This window comes from Triticum aestivum, chromosome 3B, assembly GCF_018294505.1.
Source record: "Triticum aestivum cultivar Chinese Spring chromosome 3B, IWGSC CS RefSeq v2.1, whole genome shotgun sequence".
In the NCBI taxonomy this organism is placed as follows: Eukaryota; Viridiplantae; Streptophyta; class Magnoliopsida; order Poales; family Poaceae; genus Triticum; species Triticum aestivum.
In genome coordinates, this window is record NC_057801.1 from 127,269,408 (window position 1) to 127,286,153 (window position 16,746).

At 47.6% G+C, this 16,746-nt stretch overlaps 2 protein-coding genes across 2 annotated transcripts; both read left to right on the forward strand.

Annotated features, from left to right (window-relative positions):
* Window positions 1–6,886: 6,886 nt before the first annotated feature.
* Window positions 6,887–10,176, forward strand: LOC123068958 (phosphatase and actin regulator 4A). The gene is made up of 2 exons (XM_044491665.1): window positions 6,887–9,629; window positions 9,728–10,176. The coding sequence occupies exons 1-2, from the start codon at window positions 7,326–7,328 to the stop codon at window positions 9,773–9,775; spliced, it is 2,352 nt and encodes a 783-aa protein (XP_044347600.1). The 5' UTR covers window positions 6,887–7,325; the 3' UTR covers window positions 9,776–10,176.
* A 3,343-nt stretch (window positions 10,177–13,519) lies between these two features.
* Window positions 13,520–16,459, forward strand: LOC123068959 (60S ribosomal protein L18a-like protein). The gene is made up of 5 exons (XM_044491666.1): window positions 13,520–13,786; window positions 14,351–14,493; window positions 15,045–15,177; window positions 15,262–15,379; window positions 15,971–16,459. The coding sequence occupies exons 2-5, from the start codon at window positions 14,484–14,486 to the stop codon at window positions 16,037–16,039; spliced, it is 330 nt and encodes a 109-aa protein (XP_044347601.1). The 5' UTR covers window positions 13,520–13,786; window positions 14,351–14,483; the 3' UTR covers window positions 16,040–16,459.
* The last annotated feature ends 287 nt before the right edge of the window (window positions 16,460–16,746 follow it).

Consider the following 16,746-nt stretch of genomic DNA (forward strand, 5'->3'; position numbering starts at 1 on the left):
CATGTTGGTTTGGCATACTTCAAGATTAGGATTTGTCACTCCGATTGTCGGAGAGGTATCTCTGGGCCCTCTCGGTAATGCACATCACTATAAGCCTTGCAAGCAATGTGACTAATGAGTTAGTTGCGGGATGATGCATTACATAACGAGTAAAGAGACTTGCCGGTAACGAGATTGAACTAGGTATTGAGATACCGACGATCGAATCTCGGGCAAGTAACATACCGATGACAAAAGGAACAACGTATGTTGTTATGTGGTTAGACCGATAAAGATCTTCGCAGAATATGTAGGAGCCAATATGAGCATCCAGGTTCTGCTATTGGTTATTGACCGAGAATAGTTCTAGGTCATGTCTACATAGTTCTCGAACCCGTAGGGTCCGCACGCTTAACGTTACGATGTCAGTTTTATTATGAGTTTATAAGTTTTGATGTACCGAAGATTGTTCGGAGTCCCGGATGTGATCACGAACATGACGAGGAGTCTCGAAATGGTCGATACATAAAGATTGATATATTGGAAGCCTATATTTGGATATCAGAATGGTTCCGGGTGAAATCGGGATTTTACCGGAACACCAGGGGGTTACCGGAACCCTCCCGGGGGTTAATGGGCCTTAGTGGGCCATGAGGGAGAAGAGGAGGGCCGGCCAGGGCAGGTCGCGCGCCCCCTCCCCCCTAGTCCGAATAGGACAAGGAAGGGGGGCCCCCTTTCCTCTTTCCCCTCCCCCCTTTCCTTCTCCACCAAGGCAAGAGGGGGGAGTCCTACTCCCGGTGGGAGTAGGACTCCTCCAGGCGCACCCCTAGGGGGCCGGCCGCACCTCCCCCCTCCCTCCTTTATATACGGGGGCAGGGGGGCACCCTAGGACACACAAGTTGATCTTCAAGATCGTTCCTTAGCCGTGTGCGGTGCCCCCCTCCACCATATTCCACCTCGGTCATATCGTCGCGGAGTGTAGGCGAAGCCCTGCGCCGGTAGAACATCATCATCGTCACCATGCCGTCGTGCTAACGGAACTCATCCCCGACACTTTGCTGGATCAGAGTCCGGGGATCGTCATCGAGCTGAACGTGTGCTGAACTCGAAGGTGCCGTACGTTCGGTACTTGGATGATCGTGAAGACGTACGACTACATCAACCACGTTGTCATAATGCTTCCGCTTACAGTCTACGAGGGTACATGGACAATACTCTCCCCTCTCGTTGCTATGCATCACCATGATCTTGCGTGTGCGTCGGAATTTTTTTGAAATTACTACGTTCCCCAGCAACAGAGGCCCGAATCGGATCTCCGAATCGCTGGACCACTGTTTCCGGTGCTGTTGTCGATTGAGGCACCTGGCTGACAGGCATCCTCCTACTTGAAGTCATTCCCCTCCTTCTCGTATTCTTCTAAGGCACTTCATCATCATCGTTTGTAAGTTCAATGACATTTTGTGGAGCTACACAAAATTCAACCATAAGAGCTCAATCAACCGACAAAATAAGCACAAGATTGTAGGATCGTACCCGCTTTGGAGGTAGCCGCGTCTTCAGTTACTTCATCATCCCGAGCCTTGTCAATGTCCATGGAGGTCCCAGAAGTTGCAGCACTGAAAGATTCAAAACTCACTCGGTCAAAGCAGAAGTACAAGCTGATAGTAAAATACAGAAAGACAGAACACTTACGCAGAAGCGACGAGAACGCCCATCTTGATCCTGAGCAAGGCCTTCCGAGACTTTGAAGGGACAACCTTGGGCTGCTTGGCGACCTTTTCAAATGGCTCTGGAGTCAAAGTCCGAGTGCGTTTGTGCACTTGCATGCTTGGAGGTGCAGCCTTGTTGCGCCCACCTGCAGGATCATGGGACTACTTGGATCGGTGCTCTGTGCGGGGTGGTGAGTCGACCTCTTCTTCATCATCCGATTCATCACTTTCTTCCTCATCATCATCATAGGTGGATTGCCAGTCGGCACTCTCGTCCGCGCTCTCCACTCCCTCCTGGGCTTGCTCCCCATTCGGCATCGAGTACATCTCAGTATAAATCTACAAGGCAAGAAGTTAAACAAACATTAGTCGGATTCAAAGATGGTTGCAAATCAGATTGAAAAGACAATCGGTAATAAGGATTAGACCTTGTCCGGCTGGTTTTCGGCGTCGAATGGGTTGACTCTCCTGGACCCCCTGGGGTTGTCTTTGTTTCCAGTAATGCTCTTCAGCCACTGGGCCACCGTCTCATTAGTGACCTCGTCTGGGTGGACCCAAGCGGTGCCATTGGAGCCCGAATACATCCACATTGAATGATCATGAGCTTGGAGTGGCTGGATGCATCGAGTGAGAAACACTTTCAATAAATCCATGCCGGTCACGCCCTCATGGACCAACTGGACTACCCGCTCGACTAGCATGTTCACCTCTACTTTCTCAGCTACAGACACGATCAGTGAAGAAGGTTGCTGGACTCGATCTAGGGTGAAGGGAGGAAGACCGGTCGACTGACCGGGGGTCGAAATATCTTGGCAGTAGAACCAGGTCGACTGCCATCTCCTAACTGACTCGGGAAGTGTCATAGGGGGAAAAGTACTCTAACCCTCATATGAATCCCTAAACCCCCGCACATTTGAATCATGTGCGTTCTCTCGTTAGTTGGGTTCGCTTTCTTCACAGATTAAGAACGACAAGTGAAGATATGCTTGAATAGACCCCAGTGCGGTCTATAGCCCAAGAAGTTTTCGCACAGATAAACATATGCAGCAAGGTATGTGATAGTGTTGGGAGAGAAATGGTGAAGTTGGACACTGAAAAAGTTCAGAAAACCCTGGAAGAAAGGATGCGGAGGTAGAGAAAAACTACGGTCGACGTGGGTTGCAAGGAGGACGCGCTCACCCTCCTGTGGCTAAGGCTCAATCTCGTCCCCCGGCAGCCTCCAAGACCCGTCAGTGATTAAGCCCACGGTGGCCAGATCCTCCAGATCTTGTTTCTAGAGTGTAGATCGAATCCAGTCCCCCTGGATCCAGCCAGGTGGCAACCCAGACCTCGACGACAATCCCCGACTCGCCTTCTTGCCCTTCGCCGTCACCGTCGCCTTCTTCACGAGCTCCAGGGCCGCCATCTTGTCCTTCAACATTGTGGCGGACTGCGCACGGGCAGGGCGGTGGCGTCGAGAGTGGAGGAGGACGCAGTGGGGAAGCAGAGGAGGAGGAAGGGGAATGGTGCGCATTGTGCAAATGCATCGACCTCGACGCCTTTTACGGGCCTGCTTCCGAGTGGCTAACACGTGGGCCCGAGCGAGCCTGTCAAATCCCGCAACAGTCGCACGTCGGATATGTGGCAAAAAAGGTGGCGCGAGAATCAAGAAGCCCCTGTCTATCCGTCCCGTTTATTGCGGCGCGTTTTGTCTCACGCGCTCTCCCAAAGTTTTGAACCCCGTGAGATCCGGGAACCGCAGTAACCAATCACGCAAAAGATTTCGCACCATATCGACACTCAAAGACTGCCAGTACAAGTTCACTCGACAACCTCTGAATCGATCAAGGCGACTGAAATGAAGTCGAAGTCTCTGCACAATTCTCGAACTCAGTAAGAATGCCCATGAAGCATAAGAGTCAGGGCAGGATCAACTTCAACTCTCTTTTCACTCGGACATCAATCCATTCGGGGGCTAATGACAATGCCATGGACCTAGGGTAGGGTCATAGGCCTGACCTATACGCCCTACCCAAGGTCACTACCATATAACCAAGGACATTCAGAGTATAGCAAGAGATACCGACTGAAGTAACCAAGGAGTGCAATCCACTCGACCAGTTACCCCACTCGGATACCCCCAATTTCACTCGACCAAGATGAAGCCATTCGACAATACAAGAAACCACTCGGAGTACAAAAGACCTAGAGTCACTCAGGATGGCAACGGTCAGGCGTTCACTCAATAGTCTTAAAGATCATTAATAGCACTTTATAGCTGGCGTTACCAGTAACGCCCTGTCTTAATGTACATTGAACCCTGTAATGGGGGATGGCTGGGGTCCTGGCGCACTCTATATAAGCCACCCCCCTCCTCTGGGACAAGGATTTGCACCCCTTGTAAAACACGCCCATATTACAGTCGACCGCCTCAGGGCACCGAGACGTAGGGTTTTTACCTCCTCCGAGAGGGGCCTGAACTCGTAAACTCGTGTGTACAACCTCGCCGTAGCTAGGACCTTGCCTCCTCATACGTACCCCCTACTCTTACTGTCAGACTTAGTACCACGACACTAACCATTTGGCTCAACTAACACCATGGGCATATGAAATGGTGTAGTTCATTTGTTTCTTCATTCAAGAACACTAAAGAATACAAAACATAGAAGATATATTCACCATCTAGCACTTCCATTAAAAAATCGGATTGGGCAGACATCAATGATCCATCTCACGTGGACACATGTGTGTCGGCAGTATTGAGTTAGATAGGCGTTTAGGTGAGAGAGTCGGATTGGAGTTGTTGCTTGGTAGGTGTGTGGAGATGGGGAGAAAGCTTCAAGAAAACTACCCAATACACACAAATCAGCTCGTCCAATCAAGCTAACTCGAAGCAGCACACACAAAATCAACTCGTCTAATCAAGCTAACTTAAAAAAAGATGTTCATATATGAGAAGGTTGAGGCCTTGTTTGTTTGGGTCTTTTTGCTTCAGCTTTTGGTGTATATCATCATATAACAATATTTATTCATAAGCCTAAAGGCGAAGCAAAAATGACCAATTTAGGAGGTTTTGTGGCTTTTTGTCAAAGTGAAAAAGCTGCAAAAGCAAAAGCCCAAACAAACAGGGCCTAAGAGGAAGGAAAGAACCCACCTATGACGCAAGTGATGTTGGACAAGGCGCCGGTGGCACATGCAGATCATTAGGTTGATGCTTAGCCAGGGATCATGGGGCTTCAAGAGAGGTACATATAGGGGCGATGATCAAGAGGCTCGGAACCGGCAACAACACACAGGTCTCCGGCTGTGAGCCTGCGACCGGTCGTGAAGGCTTGGTCGGTGGCACTGCAGTATGGAGAGAGAGGGGTAGATATAAGAATCTAAGAACATAGTAAGTGTTGTTTGGAACTCGGTGGAGATTAGTTTTTCAGGGAATTAGTGGAGATTTTATTGGTTTAGGCTGCTCAAGAGAACTTTGACCTCAATTAATCATAAGAGGAATGGTCAGAAGATAACATGAGCAATTACACTCGGGTGGAATGTTGCATTGTGTCTCACGTGTGCGTACATAAAGACAACACACACACACACACACACACACACACACACATGCACACACATATAAAATACTTTGCATTGAAATTAAAACACTTTAATAATTTGAATTTATTATTTAAAATGATTTCCTAGGCCAAGGAAAACAATATTCTATTTGGTTTTAAATTTGTTTGTAGAGTTTGAGTGATTTGTTCAAGAATATTAAATGCAATATACTAGCCCAAATATTCCAACAGAACCATAAATTTATCTCTTGCCTACGGTAAGTCATTAATGTTAATGCCTACAAAAAGGTTCACGTATTCTAAAAGAAATATTGATATCCATAAGTTTTTTTCTTACTAAAATAGATGGTTGCATATCTTGAAAAGTGGAGCATTTTTAATTCATGTTCCTAAAGACAAATCTCATTCACATTTGTTGGTTATTTTCGTAAAAAAAAGGATTTGAGTCCATCATCAAACACTGAAATAAAATAATAATAGCAAAAGAAACCTAAGAATACAAGTCAGAATGTAAAATAAGAAAATAAAGTTAGCATGTTATGTGGGAAATGGAATATAAGAATGAAAGAAGGTTAAAACGAAGAAGAAGGAAAATAATGGGAAATGGGATGATGATGCTAAAAGTAAACATAAAGCAAAATGATAAATAATAAGAACAAAGGAGAGATAAACATGTAAAAGAAAGAACCCATAACATCGTTGCGGGAGAGTTCTGAAATTGAAACTCAATGACATGAGCCGTGATCCGTTGATATGGTTAGGCTTGTGGTGGTTGTACCAACCTAACCTATAAGTACATGATTGATCTAAAACCATAATAACAATATGACACGTTTTACCATTGAATGTGCACTCACGTGATGGTGTGACACATTGATACTCAATCACATACGTCCACACTCACGAGCACAGACATAAATACACACACATATTTGCACCAATATTAGTTTTGTGTGGGGGTGATGTGAGTGTGTGTGCGCGCGCGTTCGTATGTGACCATGAGTTGAAATACAATGGTGAACATGTGTGCACGGGCACCCGGATGAAGAGTGAAATCTGAAAAATAGAAGAAAAACTCAAACAATTCCATTTGTCGGTGATAACAAACATGAACAATTGTTCAAACTCACATGCAAAGTTTCTCAAAGGAATGACATTCGCCTTTTCCCCATCTTATTTGTATATATTCATCTTCAATCATGCCTATACAGCGAACACAAGAAAAAAGTATTGCATCCAGATTCGTAGACCACCTGGCGACAAGTACACGCACTGAAGCGATCCAAAGGCGCGCCGCCGTCATCGCCCCTTATTCACCGGAGCCGGACAACTTGTTGTAGTAAACAGTCGGAAAGTAGTTGTGAAAACATTTTATTTTTGGTCAAGAATTTGATGAACTTCATTTTTTTTCGCGAAACTTCACACGTGAGTAGCACATTCGACTGTGTTTGCTATTTTTTCGAGTTGTTGTTTTTGTTTATCTGCACCGAGGTTCCAAAAATCCATGTCCTCAGTTTGGGTCCTCACAATACTTTTTATAACTATTTATTTGAGAAACAAAACTATTTTTCGTCAAGACACCAAAACTAACTTGAAAGTGCGAATCTCGAGCTGCAGCATTAAAAAGGGCCAGTTCACATCTAAGCCCACGAGGCTAACCCGGTCCCAAAACGAAATCCCCAGCCCGACCCGCGCGCCCGCGCAACTGATTCGTCATTCGCGCCATCCCTCAAAAAGAAAAAGGAAAAACCAATTCGCGCCGCGCCGCCACGATTTCATCGCTAAATCGCCCCCGAACGAACGAAACAACAAATTTCCGCGCGAACCACAGGCGCTTTCGCGGCCGGATTCGAAATTTCAAGCCGAAAATCCCCGAGACGCCATCGCGTTCCCTTCCATTTCGGCAATCTTCCTCCTACCGCCCCCTCAAATTCGTTTCTCCAAATCCTCGCGCGCTCGTCTCGATTCCAATCCCGGAATTTTTCGCCTCCGCCGGGATCATTTAAGCCCGTCTTCCCTCCTCGGTCAAATCACCCCGCGCCCCGCGAGCCTGTTTCGTAGCCAAATCACCGATCCAAATCTCGCCGCCCCGCACATGGAGATCGCCGGGGACGCCGCCGCGAGCGGTGGCCGCGGCATCCGCGACCTGCCGCCGCTGAAGCGGTTCAAGTTCGTCGGCTCCAACCTCGGGTCAGCGCCGTGCCCGCCGCTGCCCGCCAAGAAGCGCGCGCTCCCGCCGCTGCCGGAGGCGGCGCCTGCCCCTGCCTGCCTTCCGGCGAAGAAGCGCGCGTGTGCGCCACCGCTGGATGCCATCTCGCCGGCGTGTCTTCCGGCCAAGAAGCGCGTCCACGTGCGCCCCCCTCCGCCGGAGGATAACGCTCCTCCTCCCTCCGTCCCGTACAAGAAGCCTCCCCTCGTTCCGGTGAAGAAGCGCGTCGAGGTGCCGCCGCTCCCGCAGCGCGTCGTCAACGCCAATCCATTCGTTCCGGCCAAGAAGCGCGTCCAGGCGCCGTCGCCCCCGGAGTACGCTGCTGCTCCGCCCCCCGTCCCGGTGAAGAACCATGCCCAGATGCCGCCGCGCCCGGGGAGCATCGTCGCCGCTACCCCAGGCGTCCCGGCGAAGAAGCGTGTCCAGGCTCCATCGCCCCTGGAGCACGCCGCCCCTCCCCCGACCGTTCCGGCCAAGAAGCGGGTCCAGGCGCCGTCGCCCCTGGGGATCGCCGCTGCTCCTCTCTCCGTCCCGGCCAAGCAGCGCGTCCCTGTGCGGTCGTGCCCGGAGGGCGTCGCCACCGCCCCCTCCGTCCAGACCAACAAGCGCGTTCCGTGGCAATCGCCCCCGGAGGACGCTTCTGCTCGGGCCCCGGTTTGCCTCCCGGCGAATAAGCGCGTGATGTCGCAGTTCATCCCGCCCTCTCCATCTTCATCGATGAAGTCAGATGGGGCTCGCGTCGGCGCCCTCAAAGAAGCCTGTCCTCAAGGCTTCGTTGAAAGCGGCGCCGCCACCTATCCTAAGGCGGCGAATGGTGCTGAAGCGTCCAAGATGACCAACAAGCCCGACGAAGTCAAGGATCAGGTGTTCCAGAAATCCCGCAGAACAAACACCGCAAAAAGAGCGAGTGGCCTGCACTGCAAGAAGCTCTCCGATGTCATCAATGGCATGCAATCTGAAGTTCAGTCCGAAGAGCTCAAGAAATTCGAGCCAGCGAGTGATCTGCACTGCAAGAAGCTCTCTGAAGTCGTCGGTAGCATGCAGTCTGAAGTTCATGCCGAAGAGCCCAAGAAGTTCGAGCAAACTAGTGATCTGCACTGCAAGAAGCTCTCCGATGCCGTCAATGACACACAATCTGAAGTTCAGGCCAAAGCGCTCAAGACATTCGAGCAAACTAGTGATCTGCACTGTAAGAAGCTCTCTGATGTCGTCGGTAGCATGCAATCTGAAGTTCAAGCCGAAGACCTCAAGAAATTCGAGCAAACTAGTGACCTGCACTGCAAGAAGCTCCCCGATGCCGTCAATGACGCACAGTCTGAAGTTCAAGCCGAAGTGCTGAAGAAATTCGAGCAAACGAGTGATCTGCATTGCAAGCTCTCCAATGCCGTCAACGGCGAACAATCTGAAGCTCAAGCCGAAGTGCTTGAGAAATTCGAGCAAACGGCTGATGTGCACTGCAAGAAGCTCCCCAATGTAGTCGATGACGAACAGTGTCAAGTTCAAGCGGAGGCGCTCACGAAATTCGACCACGCGATTGTTCCTGAAGTGGCAGCGCCAGCACGCGAGGAGGAACACACGCAGGAAGACGAAGAAGTGGCGGCCGAGCGAAGGCAAGATGCTCTCGCGGAAGAAGAGGACGACGGCATCCTCTGCGCGGTCTGCCGAAGCACCGACGGCGACCAGTCGGACCCCATCGTGTTCTGCGACGGGTGCGACCTCATGGTGCACGCCACGTGCTACGGCAACCCGCTGGCCCAGTCCATCCCGGACGGCGACTGGTTCTGCTCGCTCTGCTCCGTCAAGCCCGCCGCCGCCGCGGGGAAGAAGGGCAAGCCGGCACGCCCGCCCTGCCGCCTCTGCCCGGCGAGGGGCGGCGCCATGAAACGCACCACGGACGGCGCGTGGGCGCACATCGCGTGCGCGCTGCTGGTGCCGGAGGTGTTCTTCGGGGACCCGGACGGGCGCGAGGCCATCGACTGCTCCCTCGTGCCCGGCCGGCGGTTCACCAGGCACTGCTACATCTGCGAGAGCAGCAGGGGCTGCGCGCTCGAGTGCTCCCAGCCCAAGTGCGACCTCGGGTTCCACGTCTCCTGCGGCCTCAACGGCGGCCTCTGCATCGAGTACCGCGAGGAGAAGGGCGGCGGCGTCGTCGCCGGCTTCTGTAGGGAGCACACCAAGCTCTGGGAGAAGGTAAAATCCTGTGATTTTCTTGTCATTGTCTTGTTTGAGCTTGCTTCAGCGATCTGATGTGAAACTTTTTGGTTGGATTTGTGTATGTGTTGGTGCAGCAACAACTGACTGGCAAGTACAAGATTGTTTCTAGAGGGCAGCAATGACATGGAGATGGAAGAGAAGAATCTGGCGATCAATTGCTATGGAATGGTGAAGAATTGCATCTCATAGTTGTCTAGGATTGTGTCATTGTTCTAGTGTTTTTATTTTCTCCTTTTGGTGTGCCTTCTGCGATCTTCAGATATGGTAGAAGATTAGAGGTGTCTCATGGCATGTAGTTACTTTGGAGTTCTATTGGCACAGTTTTATGGTGTAGTCTGTAGAAAGCATGTAGTACTAGCTGTTAAGCTTCAGCTCATTTCTGATGTCAAGAAGTTGGGTTGTTCCTACCTCTTAGAGACTTGGATTATTTTCAATAAGCAGAGTTTGAAGTCTAGGCTGGATTAACAGTCTCTAGTTGTAATTTGGTGTCAGTATATTGAAATAAGAGCATGTATTTTCCACAGTGTTGCGAGCAAGCATTAGGATTTGCCTCGGAATTTATTCAGTAACCCAATTAGCAGATTATAATAGCGTGCAATCACCTCCGTGCGAAGTAGTGCAGGCAATGAGCATCTTCGCTGCTTGATGTGACTAAAGAATTCAAAACCGCATCTTCAGATCGCTGACAATCACAAATTTTCACTCTCAGCAACTTGGTCCAAGATGATAACATTTCCCGGTGCAGATAGAAACAAGTTCTGACGTTATCTTTCCAGGTAAAAAGAAACAAAACAAGGGGACAATGCTGCTTTCAAAATGTTGAAATGAAGCCCTAAATCTGAATCGGCAAGTGCCTGAATAAGTCAGTCGGTCAGGTGCTCCCACGGAACCGGATCCTCTAAGATGGAGAAGTAAAGTCTCGATGCTATAGTGCTAGTCTAGTGTAAAATGAAAAAGAAAAGTTAAGAACTGTTAGTATATACTCCCTCCGTCCGGAAATACTTGTCATCAAAATGAATAAAAGAGGATGTATCTAGATGTATTTTAGTTCTAGATACATCTCTTTTTGTTCATTTTGATGACAAGTATTTTCGGACAGAGGGAGTATTAGTAGGCCTTTTGCTGTTGGTATTTACTGTAAATATAAATAATTTAAAATTAATTTTATTTCACCATGAGTTTGTTTGCATGTAATTAATATAAATGTGCAGAGTAGATCATCAATTTACAAATTAACTTAAATTGTTTTAATCATAATGATATAGACAGGAAGAAAGAAAGTTAGGGTATTGCAGCTTCTTTAATTTTCTTTCTTAATGTTAGAGGATCTAGTTCCGTGCTCCCACATGAACCTGCCACTAACTTATCTTAGCCATATCTGTATGACTGTATCTACTGCCGCCGTTATCAAGCTAGGCATCCTCATGTGCTGCCATGCCTTGTCTTACACTCAAACAAGTGTTTTCTTGGCATGAAAATCAAATTCGTTGATCTTATCATAATTTCACATTGGCAACTTGAAAGCTTAAAATGTAAACACGGCCTAGATGATTTAGAAAAAGAAGAAGACAATGTCAAAAACAGATTGTGCAAATGCACCGAGTTTGTCTTTTGGGAGCACACAAATGGACACATCCATGAATTGTTTTCAGAATTCTTTTAGGAACTTACAAATGACTAAACGAGAAAACTTGCACATAAACACCCTGCTACTTTCGTTCATCTCGGAAGGGCAGTATTTTGTGTACGAGGTAAATACACTGATAGTCATTGAAGTTGATGCAAAGGTCAGGGGTGATCCTCCTTTTCTATTTTTTTTAAGTTGAGTCGAAAGCACAATACGGCCCTCGTACTTCCTCTCGTTACGGTCATTGAATACGTGTTGCGGTAATTATATGGTTGCCGACTCACCATAGAGCCACTATATTCTGCTGAGTTGACTGGTCAACCTTGCCGGTCAATCATGCATAAGTTGCAGCCCGTCACAACACTCTCTCTACCTATGCAGCGCCGACCAGTCATATAGGCAGGGTGGTGTAACCGACTACCATGTATGCATGCTTGACTGCTTACTTGGAAATGCTGAACAGTCAACCAAGCAGAATACAGAGCTCTACGGTGAGCCAATGACCGCATAATCACCACAAGGCGTATTCAATGACCGTAATGAGCGTATTCAGAAGTACAACGACCATAGTGTGCTTTTGATTCAACTTCAGTGACCGCCAATGTATTCATGTCATTTTCCCTACGCATAGGACTTACTCTTTTCGATCAACCGACACTAGGAGTACTGCCTTTTCATCAGAAGAATAGAAAAAGTATGTATAAGCAGGTGGCCACACTTTGTTATACAAGGCCAACTCTAATGGTGTGCATCAAAATAAACACATCAAATATTACGTCACGACATGTACGTAGATAGGGGGGGCGATCATCCAACCGTAGACATCAAATAGGCATCAAACCCGGACAACAGGGTAGGCCATATAGACCTAGAGGAAAAAGCACATGTGGTGTGAGGAAATGTAGTCCACCTCACAAATGAGCCAGGTGGACATTCGTACCCCTCCTGGTTTGGTACTGGTTTAGGGGAATTCGGACACCTGGACCATGCCGTAGACGTTTGGTGCATATGACGTTGGATGACAAAAAGTATCTGGAGCGCACACTTCAGACACTTATGGGCGTTTGGTGCACGGCGTTGGAGTTGCCCTAATATGCCAAAACACCTAGAACCACACCCTACTCTCTCAGGGGTTTTCGTGGGAATCCATGTGAGCGATGTCCTCAAAGGCACAGTGGGCATCTAGAACATACGACATTCTCCTACCCTTGAAGATGTTCCGCTTCTCCCCCTTCCAAAGATGTACTTGTGCTTATGTCCCTATCCGTTCGGCACATCATGACATCCCACTAGATATCGATGATAGCGGCGGTGTTCAAAGACACCACCGGTAGCTGAATATCCAAGTGTGCATGAGCCCTCGGACCTCGAGGATGAAATGAAAATCTTTGCATTAGTGGTTGGTGGATTCGACCCCCTCCCCCAAGGCAATGTTGGCATGATTCGTTAGTCAACCACACATAGCTAGAGGATCCACTATGAAGGAAGAGACTTGAGATTTTTTGTTTTTGACTTTAGTTCTGATGGGACTTTCTACATCCTTTTCCCCTGACAATTTTTCATGGTATCTATGAAATTTTGGCTTATAGACTGAGCCGAGAGAGTACTTCCTGGAAGAGGTCTAGAGGTAAATAACTGAAGCACACCTTTGGCGGTCAAGGAGGATCTCTTTCAATGTTAACACAAGTGAATGGACCAGATGATCTGTGTCGACATGTTGATTCTTGCAACCAACTTAATACAATTTCTATAGAAAAGCTATTTGCCACTCCCTCCGTAACTTTGGCGACACCATACCGAAGAGCTCAGGGTAACTTCGGCCAAAGGCCTCCTTCTCTGATCATCTGTCATGCCAAAATAAGGCCTTGTTTCCGTCTCCGAGGGTTACTGTCATCATCAAAAGCATTAAGAGTCGATTGTCATCATCAGAGCAAGGGAGCTTGTCCACAACCTTTCATGATCGTCCATTGCAGCAAAACCCAAAGAAGCCCGAGGGCACCATTGAACCGTGTCGAAAAACAACGGTAGACGGTCTTCCAGTCCATGATGAAGTGACATTGGTCGCCTTTTCAATTGGAACCACGGTTTTAAAGATAGATCTGTTTTAATAATGACGTGGTATTTTGACACAAAAGGACTTTTTCTCCCCTCTTTGTATTGTCGACAAGGAACGGGTCATTATCCGTGTGTTAAAAAGGGCCGCCCTCCCTCGTGTCTCCATCCTCCGGCTCACCGACGCGGCACATAGCGTGGCGGTAGGTGCACGACATCCACACCGCCGGTACCGGTGCGGGTGCGTGTCCACAAAACCACACCCATTGGACCTCCTCCTCCTCGGCTCCACTCTTCCGCTTCTCCCCCCCCTCCTCGCCTCTTCTAGTGCTCTCTACCGCTCTCCATCCCCACCTCGGTCTCGTCCGGCGCCCCCTTCTCCCTCCCCCACCTCGCGGTTCGCCCCGCCGGCGGCGACGCGGTCCTGGTGCTGGATCGGTTTCTTATCTTGCCGGTAAGGAACCCTATCCTGTCCCGACTGGATTATCTTGATACGGATTTGTGTGTGAGTTCGTCTTGCGGCTCCCTTATTCTGTTTGCTGCGTGGCGGCCGGCGACCGAGGTCTGAATCCCCGTCGAGGTAGTTGCCGATTTGCCTGTCTGCTGCGTGGTGGACTGGTAGGTGCGCCCTTGCTAATCTAGTCCACCCACCCGTACCCGGTCTGGCTAGCTTAGCCGCTTCTTCTCCTTCGGCGCGCGAGACCGATCTGAGATGCTCCCCTAGAGCGGCCGCAACTTATTTTGTATAAAATTCGTCTAGATTTGTTCTAATATAGAGAGTTGGAGTATTAGAGTTCAGAGCAACAAGAAATACAGTACTCTCCTGAGTAAAGAACCAGTGTACTGCTTTTCCAAAAAAAAAGTTGGAGTATTAGAGTTCAGAGCAACAAGAAATATAGTACTCTCCTGAACATTTGTCCCCACCAACTAGACTGATATGCGTGTTCATACAGAGATTACATTGTATATACAATTTTCTCTCCGATGCGGCAGGCTGACCATTCTGACGCACTTGCAGGATTTATGTGCCAAGCCGCGTACTCTTCTGTTTTATTCTTCGGATCAAACTTGTTGAGCTGATTCCAGCAAGGAGGAATCTGCAAAGCAGCTTGGTGTTAAGCTTGCATCTTCCCTAAACAGCTCCAGATTAAATGGGAGAAGGTAACTGCTTTTCCAACTTTGTATCTGTCTTTTGAGTTGAACTTAAGTTTTCCTTTGCCGCTAGATCCCCTACGTTATGCAGGATCTTTTGAGTTAAACTTAAGATTTCCTTTGCCGCTAGATCGCTTACATTATGCAGGAGAACAGAACCCTTAGTCTGTCATTGTAAAAGACAGTAACATCTATTACATGATGTTGACATACCGGTCTTTAGCATAATACTAGTGTATAAACACCAGGGAGATATAACCTAATTATGATTCAGAGTTTACAGTTTTTCCTTGTTTATTAGGGCTTTGGCAAATTTTAACATGGTCCCTCTTACCCCCTCTTTTTACATATGAGGTAAGAAGGTAAGAGTTACTCAGGCCACTAATTAATGTGATCAACGGTTCAGATCTATTTCATACTCTTACCTCTCATACGAAAAGAGGAGGTAAGAGGGACCATGTTAAAACTGCTCTAGGGCTTTAGCTTGATCATGATGTGCATTATTTGAGTTTTGTTTATTCGATTACTTCTTAATCTGAATCACACTTGGCATTGCACAGCAAGCTCAGATGATCTTTGCCATTGTCAAGGGTGTCTTGGCAAGTACACCCTACTCAGAGATGAAGAGAACCCACAGCTGGCAAAGTTTGAGAGACGCCTTCCTTGCTTTGGTTGCGGAATAGGGTGGTCCTCGTAAGAATCCCTTACCACCTACACAAACTTCAGTTCAGTTTTCAAATTCTGCATCTGGCAATATCAAACATGTTCTGGTTGCAGATTTCTTTTAGGTTTCTTGTGTCCATTGCTTTGGTACTATGCAACGACTCTTTACTGCTGCAAGTACTACAATAGGGATCCCCGAGAGCGCCCAGGTCTTGCTGCCTCTGCTATTGCGGTAGGTTGTCCTTCCACAGTAAATCCTGAACATGTTGCTATAATCAATGTAGCTTGAAAGAAAACAACTCATAGATGCAAAGTAGTGTAATAGATAAACCATATCTAGGTACGGAAAGCAAAAGAGTTTTCCTAAAAAATCATTTCTTAATGCATGTAAACCATCATGCAACCTGATAGCAGATGTGTTGATGGTTCTGCCACCAAATTGATTCACAGATTGATCATTTTTGTAGTGAAGGTGTGTTTTAACCCCGTTTGCTCCTTCCTTTTCTATGAAAATGCACATCTGTGGAAATGAATCCATTTGTATATTTTCTATTTTCTATTTTTACGCGCCGTTGTTTGCTTGTGGAAACATCAAAGCTAGGTTTCAAACCAGTGTGCAGTCCTTGTAACAGTTTTTGACCTTGACAAACTTGTTCTTCACAGTGAGTGTCGTTCGTAATGTTTCAGTTACTAAACAGTGGTCATGTTGGCAACTCTTTACATCAATTTGCAGTTTTTCTTCTTCTGTCCTGATAGCTTTCTGAAATAGTTCTATTTACAGTAAGTTTTCTTCTGAATGTTTCAATTTTTTTGGTATGTGCAGGCGGCCATCTTCACTACCGCGGCAACTATTACCCTCTCCATCATTCTGATAATCTGGGCACAAAAGTGATTTCTAAGGCAGGGAGAACAGGGCTGATTGGTTGTTTATCTGCAGATGAGGTATTCAGAAGGCAACTTGTAATGTTGATGATAGCAGATCGTCTTAGTTCATCATGTAATCATAGTGGCAATGCATATGCAAGTGTTTATCGAAGGGCTTCATCTATTGATTGTCATCTCTCCTGGGTCAGTTATTCAATCTTTCTAAGAGGGTGCGAACAGTTGACTGTTTCTTCTGAAAAGCTTCCAATCCAGAGGTTACAGATCGATTTACATAAATTAGAGGAAAAATCCATACAGGTAGCCCATTCAGCAGGTAATTGCTGGGATTGAAACTGTAGTCATTATCACCAACTCACCATTGGAGATGATGCACTGATACACCTGGAAGTCATTATCTAGTATAGCACCGTCCTCTGAACTTGTCGAATTCTTAAGAGGTTAAATTTCCGATACGCCTATTTTACTTGCGGGGCGTGTTGTGGTGGGTTTTTCATGGTAGTACCATGTGAGACGGTGATCCAGATCGAGTGTTCATCTCAAGAGCGCGCGCTTCAGCGAGCCATTCCGTCTCTCCAGTTGATTCCATTGTTTGGATATAGAGTTGATTTATGGCACAGATCTGTTCAAGGATGAATTTGCTGGTTACAGTTTGAAGTCCGACCGGGATTTCTTTTTCCAAAACATCTGGCACTTCATTATTCCAGAGAATCATCA

Coding starts and splice junctions, on each gene's coding strand:
- LOC123068958 (XM_044491665.1), top strand. CDS start 7,326: ATGGAGATCGCCGGGGACGCCGCCGCGAGCGGTGGCCGCGGCATCCGC. Junction 9,630..9,727: donor ACACCAAGCTCTGGGAGAAG/GTAAAATCCTGT, acceptor GTGTTGGTGCAG/CAACAACTGACTGGCAAGTA.
- LOC123068959 (XM_044491666.1), top strand. Junction 15,178..15,261: donor TGCGGAATAGGGTGGTCCTC/GTAAGAATCCCT, acceptor TTCTGGTTGCAG/ATTTCTTTTAGGTTTCTTGT. Junction 15,380..15,970: donor TTGCTGCCTCTGCTATTGCG/GTAGGTTGTCCT, acceptor TGGTATGTGCAG/GCGGCCATCTTCACTACCGC.